General features: G+C 39.4%; 1 protein-coding gene and 1 long non-coding RNA gene across 3 annotated transcripts; both read left to right on the top strand.

The window, feature by feature from the left end:
• Window positions 1-3,369: 3,369 nt before the first annotated feature.
• On the top strand, window positions 3,370-11,745 carry arf2b (ADP-ribosylation factor 2b). Of its 2 annotated transcripts, none has more exons than XM_047377547.1 (5): window positions 3,370-3,526; window positions 5,627-5,784; window positions 6,254-6,364; window positions 9,397-9,521; window positions 9,924-11,745. In XM_047377547.1, exons 2-5 carry the CDS (start codon window positions 5,637-5,639, stop codon window positions 10,083-10,085), a joined length of 546 nt encoding a protein of 181 aa, XP_047233503.1. In that variant the 5' UTR covers window positions 3,370-3,526; window positions 5,627-5,636; the 3' UTR covers window positions 10,086-11,745. The 2 variants fall into 2 exon arrangements, with proteins under 2 accessions (XP_047233503.1, XP_047233504.1); XM_047377548.1 differs by lacking the exon at window positions 3,370-3,526 and adding an exon at window positions 3,656-3,782.
• A 1,567-nt stretch (window positions 11,746-13,312) lies between these two features.
• LOC124875515 lies at window positions 13,313-14,978 on the top strand. Its single transcript, XR_007040043.1, has 2 exons — window positions 13,313-13,547; window positions 13,736-14,978. It is a non-coding gene; the product is annotated as an uncharacterized LOC124875515 (long non-coding RNA).
• Window positions 14,979-15,595: the final 617 nt, after the last annotated feature.

Here is a 15,595-nt window from a genome sequence, read left to right as displayed (position 1 = left end):
GTGACATTCAAACACAACAGATGTCTTTTTATGTGGCTCTTTTGCATCTCTAGAGGAATTCCTGACAACACTTTCCAGCATGTGCTATTTTTAATATTTAATATTTCCTTCATTTGTACTCATACTCGTACTCCGCTTATCCGGGACCGGGTCGCGCGGGCAGCAGACTCAGCAGAGACACCCAGATGTCCCTCCCCATACACCTCCTCCAGCTCTTCCAGGGAGAGCCCAAGGCATTCCCAGGCCAGCCGAGAGACATAGTCCCTCCAGCGTATCCTGGGCTGTCCCCTGGGCCTCCTCCCATGGGACGTGCCTGGAACACCTCCCGAGGAAGGCGTCCAGGAGGCATCCGGTATAGATGCCAGAGCCACCCCAACTGGCTCCTCTCGGTGTGGAGGAGCAGCGGCTCTACTCCGAGCCCCTCCTGGATGGCCAAGCTCCTCACCATATCTCTAAGGGAGTGCCCGGCCACCCTACAGAGGAAGCTCATTTCAGCCGCTTGTATCCGGGATCTCGTTCTTTCGGTCATGACCCAAAGTTCATGGTCATAGGTGAGGGTAGGAACGTAGACCGACCGGTAAATCGAGAGCTTCGCTTTTCGGCTCAGCTCTCTCTTCACCACAACGGACCGGCACAGCGCCCCCATTACTGCGGCAGCCGCACCGATCCATCTGTCAATCGCCCGCTTCATTCTTCCCTCACTCCTGAACAAGACCCCGAGATACTTGAACTCCTCCACTTGAGGCAGGAACTCCCCTCCAACCTGAAGAGGACAAGCCACCCTTTTCTGGTCGAGTACCATGGCCTCGGACTTGGTGGAGCTGATCCTCATCCCAGCCGCTTCACACTCGGCTGCGAACCGCCCCAGCGCATGCTGTAGGTCTTGGCTAGAGGGGGCCAGAAGGACTACGTCATCTGCAAAAAGAAGAGATGAAATCCACTGGTCCCCAAACCAGACCCCCTCCGGCCCTTATGGGAAGAAACCTGTGCCATCAGAAACTGAATTTGAATTGCTCTGACTGAACTTGTATGTGTTTTAGTTTGAAATAAATGCCTTGGTTTGAAAATGAATTTCACTAAACTGAAACTGAATTTAATGGTTTGCAACTGAATTCACTTGCTTTTAAAATGCGTTTCGTTGTATTACAAATTCAGTTTGACTACTTTCACTTTCAGGTCTGTAATTCAATTTCAGCTCCAAAATTCACATTTTTGTGTCACACATCCGGGTTCTTGAGGATAGCCACAGATTAATCAAACACAGATTCATCGATTTACGTTTCACAACAGGTTAAACTTCCTTTACGGTATGTTGAGCTGCAGCAGTGCAGCATACATGAGCTTGGCGGACGTCAATCACCAAGTCAAATGGCCATCTATAAGAAGCGTCATGTAAACAAATGATGGTCAAACCGCAACACTTTTGCTACCTGTAGCTATTAGCTAAACATGCCAGAGTAGCATAGTGTGCCGCCGGTGTTACGTCGGTCTGTGTTTCCCCCGCCCTTACCTCAGCGTAACTTCTGTTGCCTAGAAACCGTGTTGTTGTGAAGCGCAGAGCTTTGAAGCCAAACAAATGGAGCCTGGTTAATAACGCTGTCTCTACTGTAAATAACTACACGGTTTTTAGTTAACCTTTTTACATATTGCTGATGGCTTATAATGCTGTTTTGTTTTAAAATGTTATTCTTTTATGATCTTGTTCATTGTTCAGCCATTTAAAATGTTGAAAATATTTTTTGTGTTCATAGATATAAAAATCCAACACTAGATAAAATACATTGATGACAAATACCATTTGTTTAATTTATTTGTAAAGCTTTCAACAACTTAAACACTAACATATTAACTTTAGGGACAAAGTTTAAATCAGTTTATTTGCAGAGCATAATAATAATATTAATTAGAATGCAGACCTTAATTTGGACACAGCAATAGTGAATGATATCCGTGAATCAGTAAATCTGTGTTTGATTAATCTGTGGCTTCAAGGACCCGGATGTGTGACACAAAAAACTGGATTTTGGAACTGAAATTGAATTTCAGACCTGAAAGTGAAAGTAATCAAACTGAATTTTCAATACAAAGCAAAGCAGTTTTCAAAGCAAACTACCTCCCGCACAAGCTCAGGCTCCTTCCCCCTCAGTGAGGTGACATTCCACGTCCCTAGAGCCATCCTAAGCATCCGGGGATCGGGCCGCTGAGGTCTCCACCTTCGTCCGCCACCCAATCCTTCATTTGTTGTTTTATGAATCAAATTTGCAGTCATTATGTGACTTCAACCTAAACTCTGTAGCTCTAAGGTAAATATGACCTCTCTCTTTATAGGTGTATTCTCCTCCAGGGACAGCCTAGCATTAATAGCACGGCATGCAGAACTTTGTGTCATAGTTTTGTAATGCCAAAAGCATTTGCAGATGCTCAGAGCATTTTTGAGAAACAACACACTACGAGCAACAGGAAATTAAGGTGTCAAATTGGCAATGTGACCTATTAGATCATCAAGCTTAGGAGTGCCTATCCTAAAACTGGAATGACTTGTTAGGCCAAGTGTAGCAAGTTGTTGTAAAATATAATAAAACCACACTTCGAACTCTGCTTCCTGCTTTTGACATAAAGAATCAATTTTATCCTAGTAACAAATCAGATTCTTGACTTTCAAAACATTAAATAAGAGATATTTCCAATAACCATCAGGCCAGTAGAATTGAAGAGAGTTTTATTTAATATTTAAAGCAAGGCTGGATGTTAAAGGTAATTTTATATGATGCAGCCCTTCCTGGTCAGTAAGAACATTTCAGAAATTTTTACTGACTTACATCAGACAATATCTTTGAACATTGTGTACCTTTAGCTAGTTTTAATTCCAACTACTGAAGCTTTAAATAGCTTTTAACCAGTTGTAATGTCAATACTGGACATCCATAATGTCATTTCTAGCAGTTAAATGTTTTTCTTTTGGATATTTAGAAATGTATTAAAGATGTGTAATATGAATCCTTTTCACAAATCTAAAACAAAACTTATTCCCAGTGAATTTTCTGATATCCATTATGTTCTCGGCCTGATTTCAGCAGGAAATCAGTCAGACCTAAACAAGAAGTGTAATCAAGAACAGGCTGGACAGTGTGCACTTTAAATACATTTTTAAAATGTGAACTGAATTTGACATTTACACTATTTCCCCTCGCCCAGTTTTAGATTGTATTAAATTGTGATTTTGGGTTAAACGAATTATATTCTGGTTTGATTAAACGTTTAGATCCAGGGTAAGTATTGTATAGTATATTGGCTTTCCATAGAGACATCACTTCCTCGACATTTTGTACACTGTGCGCAGACGGATGTGCAGCCACCCTGATAGGGGCCGTTGGATAACCAGGGAGGGTTATTAGTTACACTATTTGTGCTGTGATTGGACGTGGCTTCAAAGTGGGAAGTACGCCGGTGTCTCCCTGGTTGCGCAAGACGCCATTTTGGAGTGACAGTGAAAGATAACGCAAAGATCGGGTTGCTGTCTCTAAAGGTAATAACTGACGGAAAGAAACCTAATTTTATACTGAAATGTTGCTCTGTGTGTGTTGTTTGTCTTTATGTTCGAACTGATTGATTTGAGCGGCGTTTGTAGTGACGTCACGTTGTTCTCTAAGCAGTGACGCGGCAGATCGCTAAGGGCAGCTAGCGCGCTACAGCAGTTCCTGTCACGGCCGATCTAAAAAACAGCAATAGCGGGATCCCATTACCGAGCTTGGCTTCGGTTGTAACTACGTTTGTTAAACTATGTGCGTTGGAAGTCTTCATAATGGGTTGTTGTGCGTCAAGCAGCGCTACGTTTTAAATTATTAACGAATCCAGTTAGCAGCTAGCCGAAGCATCCGCCCTTAGATAAGCTAACGGCTAATGGCTACCTGCCATTTACTTATGAAATTACTCTGTTTATTCTTTTACGAAGACATTTGTTTGGTTTGAGATCGAGCTATTGGCAATCAGTTAAAACTAAACATTTTAGCATTATATGTGCCACTAATGCCAAGTTCACCAGTTGGAAGAGGCCTTTCTCATCGAGTAGCTTGTTAGCTGTTAAGCTTATCCGGGTGAACGAAAGCTGGATCTGTGTAGGGGCCTATGACGTCCACTTTAGTTTCTCCCAGATTCCGTCTTTATTGTTTAAAAGGCGCTGTAACTATTTATTTATGATACCTGATTAGTTAAAAACGCGTCTAAACGTCTGATAGATTAATCTGACTTTAACAATTGAGTAGGAAAATATTTTAGAATTGTTCATTGGCTATAATGTCAACAAAATGGGAAAAGCCGACTCAGTTAAACAGAGAAGTTTAGTTTTCTTTGAGTGTAAGTGCCTTTTAAATCTTATGTTGACTCTTTAATAAAATTCCACTTTTTTGTAGTACAGTACTTCACTTGATGTATAGATTTTGCTAACATACTTATGTCAAAACAGAATTTTATATGGAATGACTTCTATTAATGTTAGGGTATACAAAATAAATGTAACTGGGTAAAAAACTGGTTTTACATCACGTTCAAATTATTAAAATTTAAAGGGAACAAAGCATGCACAAACATGTGACATGAGTGAATTTTTGTTTTGATAGTTACTTGAAATATTAATTTCAGCTATATTGAGTTAATTATTATTATTTTTTTAGAATGTTCAAGTGATTTGTCGGGCCTAAATTTAAAGGTTCTGCATTGCAACATTCCTAAATAGAGAAGACCCTTCCTTCTTTAAAATAAAGGTGCTTTGGATGTAAATCTAATCTTTTGGTATGGAGATTTCAGCCTAATTTACTTGCTCATCAGTATGTATGTTTGGGGTTCTACAGTTTACTAATCTCTGCAGAACATACTTAATATGCTGCTGCAATAAATGTTAAGTGGGTTTGACAGTAGGTTCTATCTGATTCTGATAAAACTTAACTTAAAACATTGCTTGATCTATCTAGCTAGCTAAAAACATAGCATAATGTATATTTTAACACCAGTTTTTAAGTCTTTACATTCTCATGAGTTCTCCTGATTCCTAGAATTAGTATAAACGTTAACATCTTTCAGTGACTGGTGTTTCAGCCAGCTTTTGGCGTTGTGCTGGACTTGGCAATACAGATGATTGCAGTGTGCGTTTTCAGGAGTTAAATCGTATAACTTGTGGGTAAATATACTGTTAAATTGGTTAAAAGATAATTTAGAGTTCCTGGGCAATTGGTATCTTCATTTGCTATCCCCAGGTTACACTTTTGTCCAGATGTACTTTCATTTTGTACTCCTAAACAGGACATTGTACTTAACCATTGTGTACTAATTTATTATTCATGGCAGTTAAATAGTTTTGATGGATTATTACGATAAATAATCAAATAATTGATAATCTCTTATATAACTAATTTGTTATTTTATGAAGGTTCTCAATATAGGTATCGAACTTATAGAAAAGGTGTCTTTTATATATTAGGATGTTTGAAAACAGATTTTGTTGGAGGGTTTGGGTTAGAACACCCTGCTCCCATCTCTTGGAGATCACTTTTTCCTCTCGATGGATGCCACACAAAAAAGTGAGAACCTAAAGATGTTGCCCTCCTAACAGCCTTTCTTTCTTCTTTTACAGCTTTGCCACCATGGGAAATGTATTTGCAAGCTTATTCAAGGGCCTGTTTGGCAAAAAGGAGATGAGAATTTTAATGGTCGGCCTCGATGCTGCTGGAAAAACAACAATTCTATATAAACTGAAGCTTGGAGAGATAGTCACCACCATTCCTACTATTGGTATGGGTTCTTTGATCAAATGACAGGTTTTGTTATCACTGTTTGTCTGGCTGGTACGATGTGTATCTGTACAGATAACAAACATGTTTTATGTGATCCCTAGCATTAAGGATTATGGATTGTTAACAAAATTAGACTATTTACCTAAATCTTAAATGTGGTTTAAACTTTTTATCAGCTTTAATAATTGAATGTAATCGAAGATCTTGTTTGAGACCATGAAGAAGTGTCTCAGAATTTTAGTCCTTGTGTCAGAAATAGTATTACTGACTTCTGTAGTGTTTGTATAATGCACAGAATTAGGCATAGCTGAACTTGTATTTAGCTGAATAGTTTCAAAAAAGTTAAACTGCATGCTGGTTGGATTTCAGGGTTCATGTGCTACAAGCTCAGTTTTCAGGACCATGACTTTTAAAAAAAAAATTTCAGTCAGTGACTCATCAGTGCTTTTTTCTTCTCCTCTGTACAGGTTTTAACGTTGAAACGGTAGAATACAAGAACATCAGCTTCACAGTGTGGGATGTGGGCGGTCAGGACAAAATCAGGCCGCTGTGGCGCCACTACTTCCAGAACACTCAAGGTGAGGGGTGATTTCATCTTGGCCTGCGGCGTGGTCAGTGTGCAGTACCGCCCTTGGGTGGCTTTGTTGGTGTATCGAAGATGATCTTAAAGCAAGTGATCCAGTGACTCATGCACCATTGTTCCATTCTCAAAGGATGTATTGTGTGACTCCTCCCTTCCTGAAATCTAATTCATCAGTAAAAAACATGGTACTATAGAGTGTAGTTGCTGTCTTGTTGTGTTGATTTAAAAAAAAAATAATAATAATACATATATACACAGTACAGACCAAAAGTTTGGACACACCTTCTCATTCAAAGAGTTGTCTTTATTTTGATGACTATGAATATTGTAGCTTCACACTGAAGGCATCAAAACTATGAATTAACACATGTAGAATTATATACTGAACAAAAAAGTGTGAAACAACTGAAAATATGTCTTATATTCTAGGTTCTTCAAAGTAGCCACCTTTTGCTTTAATTACTGCTCCGCACACTCTTGGTATTCTGTTGATGAGCTTCAAGAGGTAGTCACCTGAAATGGTTTTCACTTCACAGGTGTGCCCGGTCAGGTTTAATAAGTGGGATTTCAAGCCTTATAAATGGGGTTGGGACCATCAGTTGTGTTGTGCAGGAGGTGTATACAGTACACAGCTGTTAGTCCTGCTGAATAGACTGTTAGAATTTGTATTATGGCAAGAAAAAAACAACTAAGTAAAGAAAAACGAGTGGCCATCATTACTTTAAGAAATGAAGGTCAGTCAGTCCGAACAATTGGGAAAACTTTGAAAGTGTCCCCAAGTGCAGTTGCAAAAACCATCAAGCGCTATAAAGAAACTGGCTCACATGAGGACCGCCCCAGGAAAGGAGGACCAAGAGTCACCTCTGCTGCGGACAATAAGTTCATCCGAGTCACCAGCCTCAGAAATCGCAGGTTAACAGCAGCTCAGATTAGAGAACAGGTCAATGCCACACAGAGTTCTAGCAGCAGACACATCTCTAGAACAACTGTTAAGAGGAGACTGTGTGAATCAGGCCTTCATGGTAAAATAGCTGCTAGGAAACCACTGCTGAGGACAGGCAACAAGCAGAAGAGACTTGTTTGGATTAAAGAACACAAGGAATGGACATTAGACCAGTGGAAATCTGTGCTTTGGTCTGATGAGTCCAAGTTTGAGATCTTTGGTTCCAACCACCGTGTCTTTGTGCGGCGCAGAAGAGGTGAACGGATGGACTCTACATGCCTGGTTCCCACCGTGAAGCATGGAGGAGGAGGTGTGATGGTGTGGGGGTGCTTTGCTGGTGACACTGTTGGGGATTTATTCAAAATTGAAGGCATACTGAACCAGCATGGCTACCACAGCATCTTGCAGCGGCATGCTATTCCATCCGGTTTGCGTTTAGTTGGACCATCATTTATTTTTCAACAGGACAATGACCCCAAACACACCTCCAGGCTGTGTAAGGGCTATTTGACCAAGAAGGAGACTGATGGGGTGCTGCACCAGATGACCTGGCCTCCACAGTCACTGGACCTGAACCCAATCGAGATGGTTTGGGGTGAGCTGGACTGCAGAGTGAAGGCGAAAGGGTCAACAAGTGCTAAGCATCTCTGGGAACTCCTTCAAGACTGTTGGAAAACCATTTCAGGTGACTACCTCTTGAAGTTCATCAACAGAATGCCAAGAGTGTGTGGAGCAGTAATCAAAGCAAAAGGTGGCAACTTTGAAGAACCTAGAATATAAGACATATTTTCAGTTGTTTCACACTTTTTTGTTCAGTATATAATTCCACGTGTTAATTCATAGTTTTGATGCCTTCAGTGTGAAGCTACAATATTCATAGTCATGAAAATAAAGAAAACTCTTTGAATGAGAAGGTGTGTCCAAACTTTTGGTCTGTACTGTATGCTGAGTTAGAGTCCTTGCTGTGGTCAACTGACTGCTTAAAGTACTGTTGTTTTAAAGGGATTTTGCTTTTAGCATAAGCTCATTGGTTGTACGGGTACAGACCAAATGTCGGCTCCTTCACAAGCAAGGGGATGTCAGCAGAATCAAATTGTCTACTTTTTGAAGAGATGCAAAGCTCTTATTCAGGTATTCCCTTGGGCGCCATGATTAATGAAACCGTTGCAACTTAAAGATCAAGAGGTGGACAATAATAGTTTTAGCAGGCAGGTGAATTATATTCTCATGCTCCGCTTTTAAGTCCTGAGTATGAAATGTCTCTTTCACTGATAACGCTGCATGTCAAATAACTGCCTCAGATCTCATACCTGACATTATGCAATATATCTGTTAAATGTGAACTAATGAGCTTTATAGAGTTATTGATAACAATTAACAAATAGTATGAAAGGAACACAGTTTTTCTCTTTTAAATCTAGAAAGTGTCAAAGTTTAAACAGTATCGGTCAGTTTATGTTTTCCTATGCTTATTTTTAAAATCATGTCAGTTTTATATTATCTTTTACTTTGTTGATCTGCTTTGAGTCACATCAGGCAATATTTTTAAATATATAATCTATTTTTTTTATACCATACTGCCATGATGTAGCTATTGTTGCTGATGTGGCAAGTGAATAAAAACAATTTAGGTTGAACTAAATTGTTTTTATTCACTAAAAATCTGTTTCCTTCAAGCAGAAATCTGGAGTAGAAATCTGGTTCGTTTGCCATTTACTGATCTGAGAGCAGTTTTCTTGCTATCTTGAAGTTCACAAAAATATTTAAGCAGCAGTTTGGGTTCAAGCTGAACTTTGTGTGAATTCTTCTATTTGCGTTACTTGTCTCCCAAATGCTGCTTTATTAGGCAGCACAGTAGGTATGTTTACATGTCATGTTCATTTGTATAACCCTGAGGTAATTTTGGTCGTTAAATGTCAGGCAGCTATAAGAAACTTGAGTTAAGTATCGATGTAGCGGTCTATGAATCCGCTCTGTATTCAGGACATAAATGAGAAAATGCAAAACAAAGGAAATGTGTTGCCAGTGTTTTCTAAAAGGCAATATCTGCTCAGATTGAATGTTAGCATTGTTTGTCTCTGCAGGGCTTATTTTTGTGGTGGATAGCAACGACAGGGAGAGAGTGAACGAGGCGCGGGAGGAGCTGTCCAGAATGCTCGCTGAGGACGAACTGAGAGACGCTGTGCTGCTGGTTTTTGCAAATAAACAGGTGAAGTCACATTTTTGGTTCCCTGATCCCTGTAACCTCAACCAGATGTGCTGGTTTGTGCTTTTCTTTCAAATAAAAGTGCATTTCAAGTTGGTCACAAGTTGATACTGAATCCAAAGCAGAATTTAAACCATAAAATGGCTTGAAAAAGAAAATAATTAAATGATTTACTATTAGATCATCTTCAAATAGAAAACTAGTTCTATAAATTGTGAGTCAGAAAACCCCAAGATGTCATAGATTGTTAAAGTAGTCATACAATTCTTCAAAAGAAGCTAAATAGTTTTTCATTCATCAGGAGAATTAAAAATGGTTTAGTTTATATTTTAGTTTTCTAGCAGTAGGCACCAGTAAAGTGTCTCAAACAGGCGTATTTATCGCTATCTGCATCCCCTCCTCCAGGATCTCCCCAACGCCATGAACGCTGCAGAGATCACAGACAAGCTGGGTCTACACGCTCTCCGTCAGCGCAGCTGGTACATCCAGGCCACCTGCGCCACCAGCGGCGACGGCCTGTACGAGGGCCTGGACTGGCTCTCCAACCAGCTGAAAAACCAGAAATGATCCATTCCTCCTGTTTTGTTTTTTCTTTTTTTGTTTGTGGTTTATTTTTAAAAAAAAATTTCTGTTTCGACACTGCTGCAGCACCGGACCCCGGCCCCTCTGCTCCATCTCTCTCCATTACCCAGACCCGGCTCTTTCTTTCGAGAACTTCCTTCCTGCTTTCTCCTCTTCGTCTGTGCTCTAGGGGCTCGAGCCTGTGCTGCTTGTGTCTGTGTGTGTGGGTGGGTGGTGTGTGTATAAGAGTGAATGAGTGTGTGTTCAGCGGGTGTGTGTGGGCGTGAAGGCGTCTCTGTGTGTGTGTCGGCTGGGATTGGGAGTAACCCTGGCGTGCCTTTTACACACCTCCTGTGGAATCAGCAGTCTGGTTTTCAAGATCCTTCTCCATCCACTGACGTCGGCCTCCTCCCCGCTCGGCCTACCCCCACTCTCAGTCTTGCACGGCCCCCTTCTCCCCACCCTAACTCTGCAGAGAAGGCATGGTTTTCATATGGCAAAGAAAGAGCAAGGGTGTAAGCTCTCTCCCTCTTCTCTTTAGTCTGATCTGTGTTAATTAGAAAAGCTCACCCAGTGTGGATTGAATGCTCATTAAATGGTCATTTTAACCTCCTCGATTTCGAAACCCACCAGTAAGAGATTCAGTAAATTGCATCTTAACCTGTATCAGGTCACAGCAAATCAAAAAAGCAGACAATGTTGGAAAATGTAAAAAAAAAAAAACAACAGTTCATCCTCGATCATTCTAGTGTCATTTGAAAATCATGCTCTTTGTTTTATTATTATATTGGAAATATAGCAGGTTATTCTTATTGATGGCTCTCCAGTGGACACTAACTTTCTCCCCAAAGCACAAGGCAAGCCAACAATCTTCAAAACAAAATAAAAATTAAATTCTGTCATTTTCTCGTCTTTTCAGCTTCCTTGGTAGTCCTCCTTTAATTCCCCGGAATAAATTGGATTTTTGAGTCTGATAAATCATTCTGACGGTGTTCCCACTCTGTTGTACTTAAGCCTGAGAACAAGGGCTTCACATTATTCCTTTAAGAGATGTTACATGTTTGTTTTTCTGTCATTAGTTTTAGCATTTATATTGTAAAATGACTGCTGAACCAAATGCATTTGAGCAGTGTGACAAATCCTGAGCATGGACGTAGTAAGAGCACCTCTGAGGGCCTGAGCTGATTTTTCTTTTTCCTTTCTTTGCCAACGATTGATAGTTTTTCTTTGAAACCTGAAAGCATCCAGCTGTTTAGTTTTCATAGTTGGGATGAAGGATTGGCACCAAAAATGAAGGCTCTTGAACTGTGAACGGTCTAGACAAGAAGAAAGGAAAAGTGGCTGGAATGTCTGGGTGTTGACAGGTTAATACTCCTCAATGATATTGCTGCATACTTTAAGATTGAGGAGTACAACACCAGTCCTCCTCCTCTTCCTCCTCCTCTGTTGGCAGCGAGCTGGAAGGACTCGGTGGTAGACCTGTCGAGGGGAATAGGTGTGCAGTTACTTGGTGGTGAGACTCGGCAGGCGTCCTCAGTGTTGAACCATGGGGGTTAAAGCTGGCACTTCTGTCAAGAATGATTGTAAATCTGTAAGTTCCCCTGTAAACTGTTTCTGTGGGGATTTCCTGAACACATTAATAAACATGATTTGATCCAAACTCAAAGAAAACTCTGGTTTTAATCATCAAATATCAAAGACCAAACGTGGTCCATATCTTTGCTTTTTTTTTTTTTTTGTTAAAACATAAATAAATGAACTGTAGTTAAATTTTATTTGGTAGGTCACAGTTACACAAAGCTAAAATTAAACTTCAATGATTTGCTTAAATTGTTTGGGTTTTTACAAGTACTAATTAAATCTTTATCCAAATTCAGACTATTATATAATTTTTACATCTAAAAATACACCCTGTAAAAAAAACTTCTTTTGAAACAAAATGTAGTTGAGTTAACATACCTGTTTGCATCTTCCTTTTACCAAACGTCTGGTTAAGAAACAAGCTGCTCCCCAGTTTCTTTTCAGATCCAACCTCTTGAGGATGACAAAGGACCATGTTTATAGGAAAATCAGTCTCCAAAACCTGACATTTTTCATAACCACTGAATCTAATACTTACTTTCAGAAATACTGAATGATAAAATGCACATGTTATAGTAATAAAACATGAATTTACTTTCACAAATGTTTAAAATTGACAAAGTTGCATATTTTCTATAAATTGTCTTGGAACAGTCATCACACTGCTGATGTTTTAAAATTCAACAAACTGGAAAATAAAACACGTGAACTTTATTATTAACTTAAAGAGTAGCTGTTATTTTTTCTTTACCAGATAATAAAGCAACTACGAAAGAAATAGAAGGCACAAAAAAGCTAACATTTTTAAATCCACTGGAAGCTGTTTAACACAAACTGGCAACAATACATAAAGCAAATAGAAAACATTCAGGTAGTTTGTTGAAAAGGAATTCGTCAGAGATTTAGGCAAAAAAGCCCAACAATTGTTCAAATTGACTGAAAATTTTAAGAAATGAAGTAATGGAGCTGTGAATTGTTTTTACTAAAGGGACTGATAAAATTTTATTTCATTCTTGTCAGTCCAATATTTTTTATCTTATGTGGTGGATGTATTGCTATCTGATGATCCTTGTGTCCTTGTGTAAATGTGGCTTTTACCTTTCACAGGCCTCACAATGAATGTCAGGTTCCTCTAGGTAAATATTTCATGAGTAGCCACTTTTCAAAATAATAATAAAAAAGTAAAGGATAAAGTATTGTGTATAAAAGGTGCAACAGTCTTTTCTTTATTCCTTCCGTCTATCCATCCATCCATCCTGCAAGGATTCAGGTTATAGACAATGGATGGAGATATATATATTTATATATTTTTAAGTTTTGAAGGGACAGCAAAACTGTCAAATTAATTCATCACATAAGTCTTTACATGCAAAATGGTTTAACAACTTGTCATAATATGTCAAGCATATTTTTATACATTTCCATTAGACTTGCTTTCTAAATCTGTCCTGAACTGGTAAAATTGCTCTCAGGTGAATCTTGACTTTCTCCAATGAAGGGAAATGTGTGAAGGATTAGATCAACCAATGATCAATCAGTTTTCTGAAAAAGCTCTAATGTGCATCTCATGAACCATCAACTGGCAAGTATATATAGCTGGAGCACAACACAATGTTACAATGTCTGAGATTGGAAGGACAAGGAATTGGATGGGGTCAATAGGCGAGAAGGAGAGAGAGAGAATGAGGCTGCATTGCAGAGGAGAAGGAGGCAAAACAGAGCAAGAAGCAGAAGAGGCCGAGGACATATGCATGTTCCTGATTAGATAAGAGCAACACTTGTTGACCATGTTCTCAGTCTTTCAAAGTCTGAAGCTTGTCGAAGGGTGCAGCCAAATGCTGGGAGAACAACTGTGTCAATCATTCAGACTTTTAATCAGCAGAACAGGTATGTAATTGACAAAATGCAATGTATTGTAATACTTTATTACATACTGTATTACATTGGATTAAAATACGGTATTACTGCATTGCTTTATGTAATGCATCATACAGTATTACAGCATTCTTAACACAGTGACATTTTATCTTACCTAAATGTGTGTTTTGCATTACTATATATTTGTTTCCACATAGGACTGCAAGACCCGTTTTCAAACCTGAACAAGAGGAGGCTATTTGCAACATGATTGTAGAAAAACAGCGCCATAAGACTAAGGGAGATAAAGACTGCCATTATAGAGGATGACTATATCTTTGAAAACATCCAGTCAGCATCTCAATCATTGACAGGGTGCTGAAAAACCCCCAAATGAATATGAAACAGCTGTACACTGTTCCACGTGAAATAAATAGTGAAAGAGTGAAGAAGCTGTGCTACCTGTATGTACAGGTAAAACATGTACGAGCATGCACTAACTGTACCTCACAGTAAACAGTGCAGTAAAATGTGACCTTCACACATTTGCTGTGGCTGTAAAAAGAAGATGCCACATGTGCTGTATACATTGTTATATCCAAAATGACAATGCGTGTAAACCATAAAACTCATTTTGTGTCTTCTGGATATAACATATATTGGAACTGGAAGCAAGTGAACCACCGCACAGCTTCATCTAGATTGATGAGGCAGGCTTCAGCCTAACGAAACGCAAAAGGCATGGTCGAAATATCATCTGTCACAGAGCTACAGTTAATGTGCCAGGCTAACAGGGCGGGGACATAACCATGGGTGATGCTATCTCTGAGAATGCTGTAGTTATATGTTCCCCATATTGGGCCATACAATACAGAGCGTCTTGTCATCTTTTTAGACACCCACTACAGGGATCACATCCCTGAACAAGAGAGGGGTCAGACTGGAGCTGACTTGCTAAAGTATGTGATAGTTTGGGCTAATGCCAGTTTCCATTGCTCTAATATCATCGAGCAATGGTTTGTGACTCCCAACAGGATGCTGATGGAGTTCTTCTCACCCCACTCTCCATTCCTTAACCCCTCTGAGGAAGTTTTTTCAGCGTGGAGATGGAAAGCATATGATCGCCAGCCACATACACAGTTGACCCTTCTGGGTGCTTTGGATGCAGCATGTGAACATAACAGCAGATGCCTCCAGAGGCTGGATAAGACACTCAAAAAGATTTTTCCCATGCTGCATCGCAAGAAAAGGTATTCGTTATGAAGTGGGTGACAATCTGTGGCCCAACAGATAGGACTGCACTGTAATTCCTACAGCACAGCTTGTAAGGAGATTGTCCCATGTTCACATTTCTACTTTTTTTTTCTTTGTGCCATGCAGTGCTGTCTTTTCCTTTCTGTGTCACAATGACATGTTCTGTCAACAAATTACAGTACAAACAATAAAAGCGTAAAATGTGAATCTTGTCCAGTCTCTCACAATCAACCTCCCACATACACTAATAACAATAATTGTCGTCAAAGCTTTAGCCATAGTTTCAGAACAGCCCTCCAGAGTACAGTTATATACAACATGACTAAGTACTTTGAGTGTCTTTTTTGTACACAATAATGCAAAGACTTGTTATTCTGATGGCAATGGCATGTTTACTGATGGGTGTTTACTTCTGAGAGATGAAGTAAGGATTTTGAGCAAGAGACTGGCTTTTCCAAGCAATCCATGGTGCTTTGCTATCTGTACAAATTGTTTTAAGAAATTTAAGTTAATTAGTTTTGCAATCATCAAGGATGATTTGAGAAATTTACCAAAGTGACCAAGAAAAATTGTAATGCATATTTTTACCAAGGTTGGCTCTGTCACCAGAACAATTGTTTGTTTAATCTTATTTATGGTGAGGGTTTTTTTTTTTTTTTACTAAAATGTCAAAGGCCCACATTTTCTCCAGGTTATACTGTAGGAAAAAAAAACATTAAAACAGTTTCAAAACACTAACAAGATCAGTCAAAAAAGAAACACGGTGGTTACGAGTGACCTCACTGACCGAAAGGGGCGCGGCTTGAAGTCCGCACCTGTGGGAC

Source organism: Girardinichthys multiradiatus, chromosome 10, assembly GCF_021462225.1.
Source record: "Girardinichthys multiradiatus isolate DD_20200921_A chromosome 10, DD_fGirMul_XY1, whole genome shotgun sequence".
NCBI classification, from domain to species: Eukaryota; Metazoa; Chordata; class Actinopteri; order Cyprinodontiformes; family Goodeidae; genus Girardinichthys; species Girardinichthys multiradiatus.
The sequence above is the reverse complement of the archived record's forward strand: the minus strand, read 5'-3'. Positions and strand labels throughout refer to the sequence as shown.

Excerpts from the sequence above, each read along its gene's own strand:
- arf2b (XM_047377547.1), top strand. The coding sequence starts at position 5,637 with ATGGGAAATGTATTTGCAAGCTTATTCAAGGGCCTGTTTGGCAAAAAG. Across the intron at positions 5,785-6,253 it reads CACCACCATTCCTACTATTG|GTTTTAACGTTGAAACGGTA; the intron begins GTATGGGTTCTT and ends TCCTCTGTACAG. Across the intron at positions 6,365-9,396 it reads CTACTTCCAGAACACTCAAG|GGCTTATTTTTGTGGTGGAT; the intron begins GTGAGGGGTGAT and ends TTGTCTCTGCAG.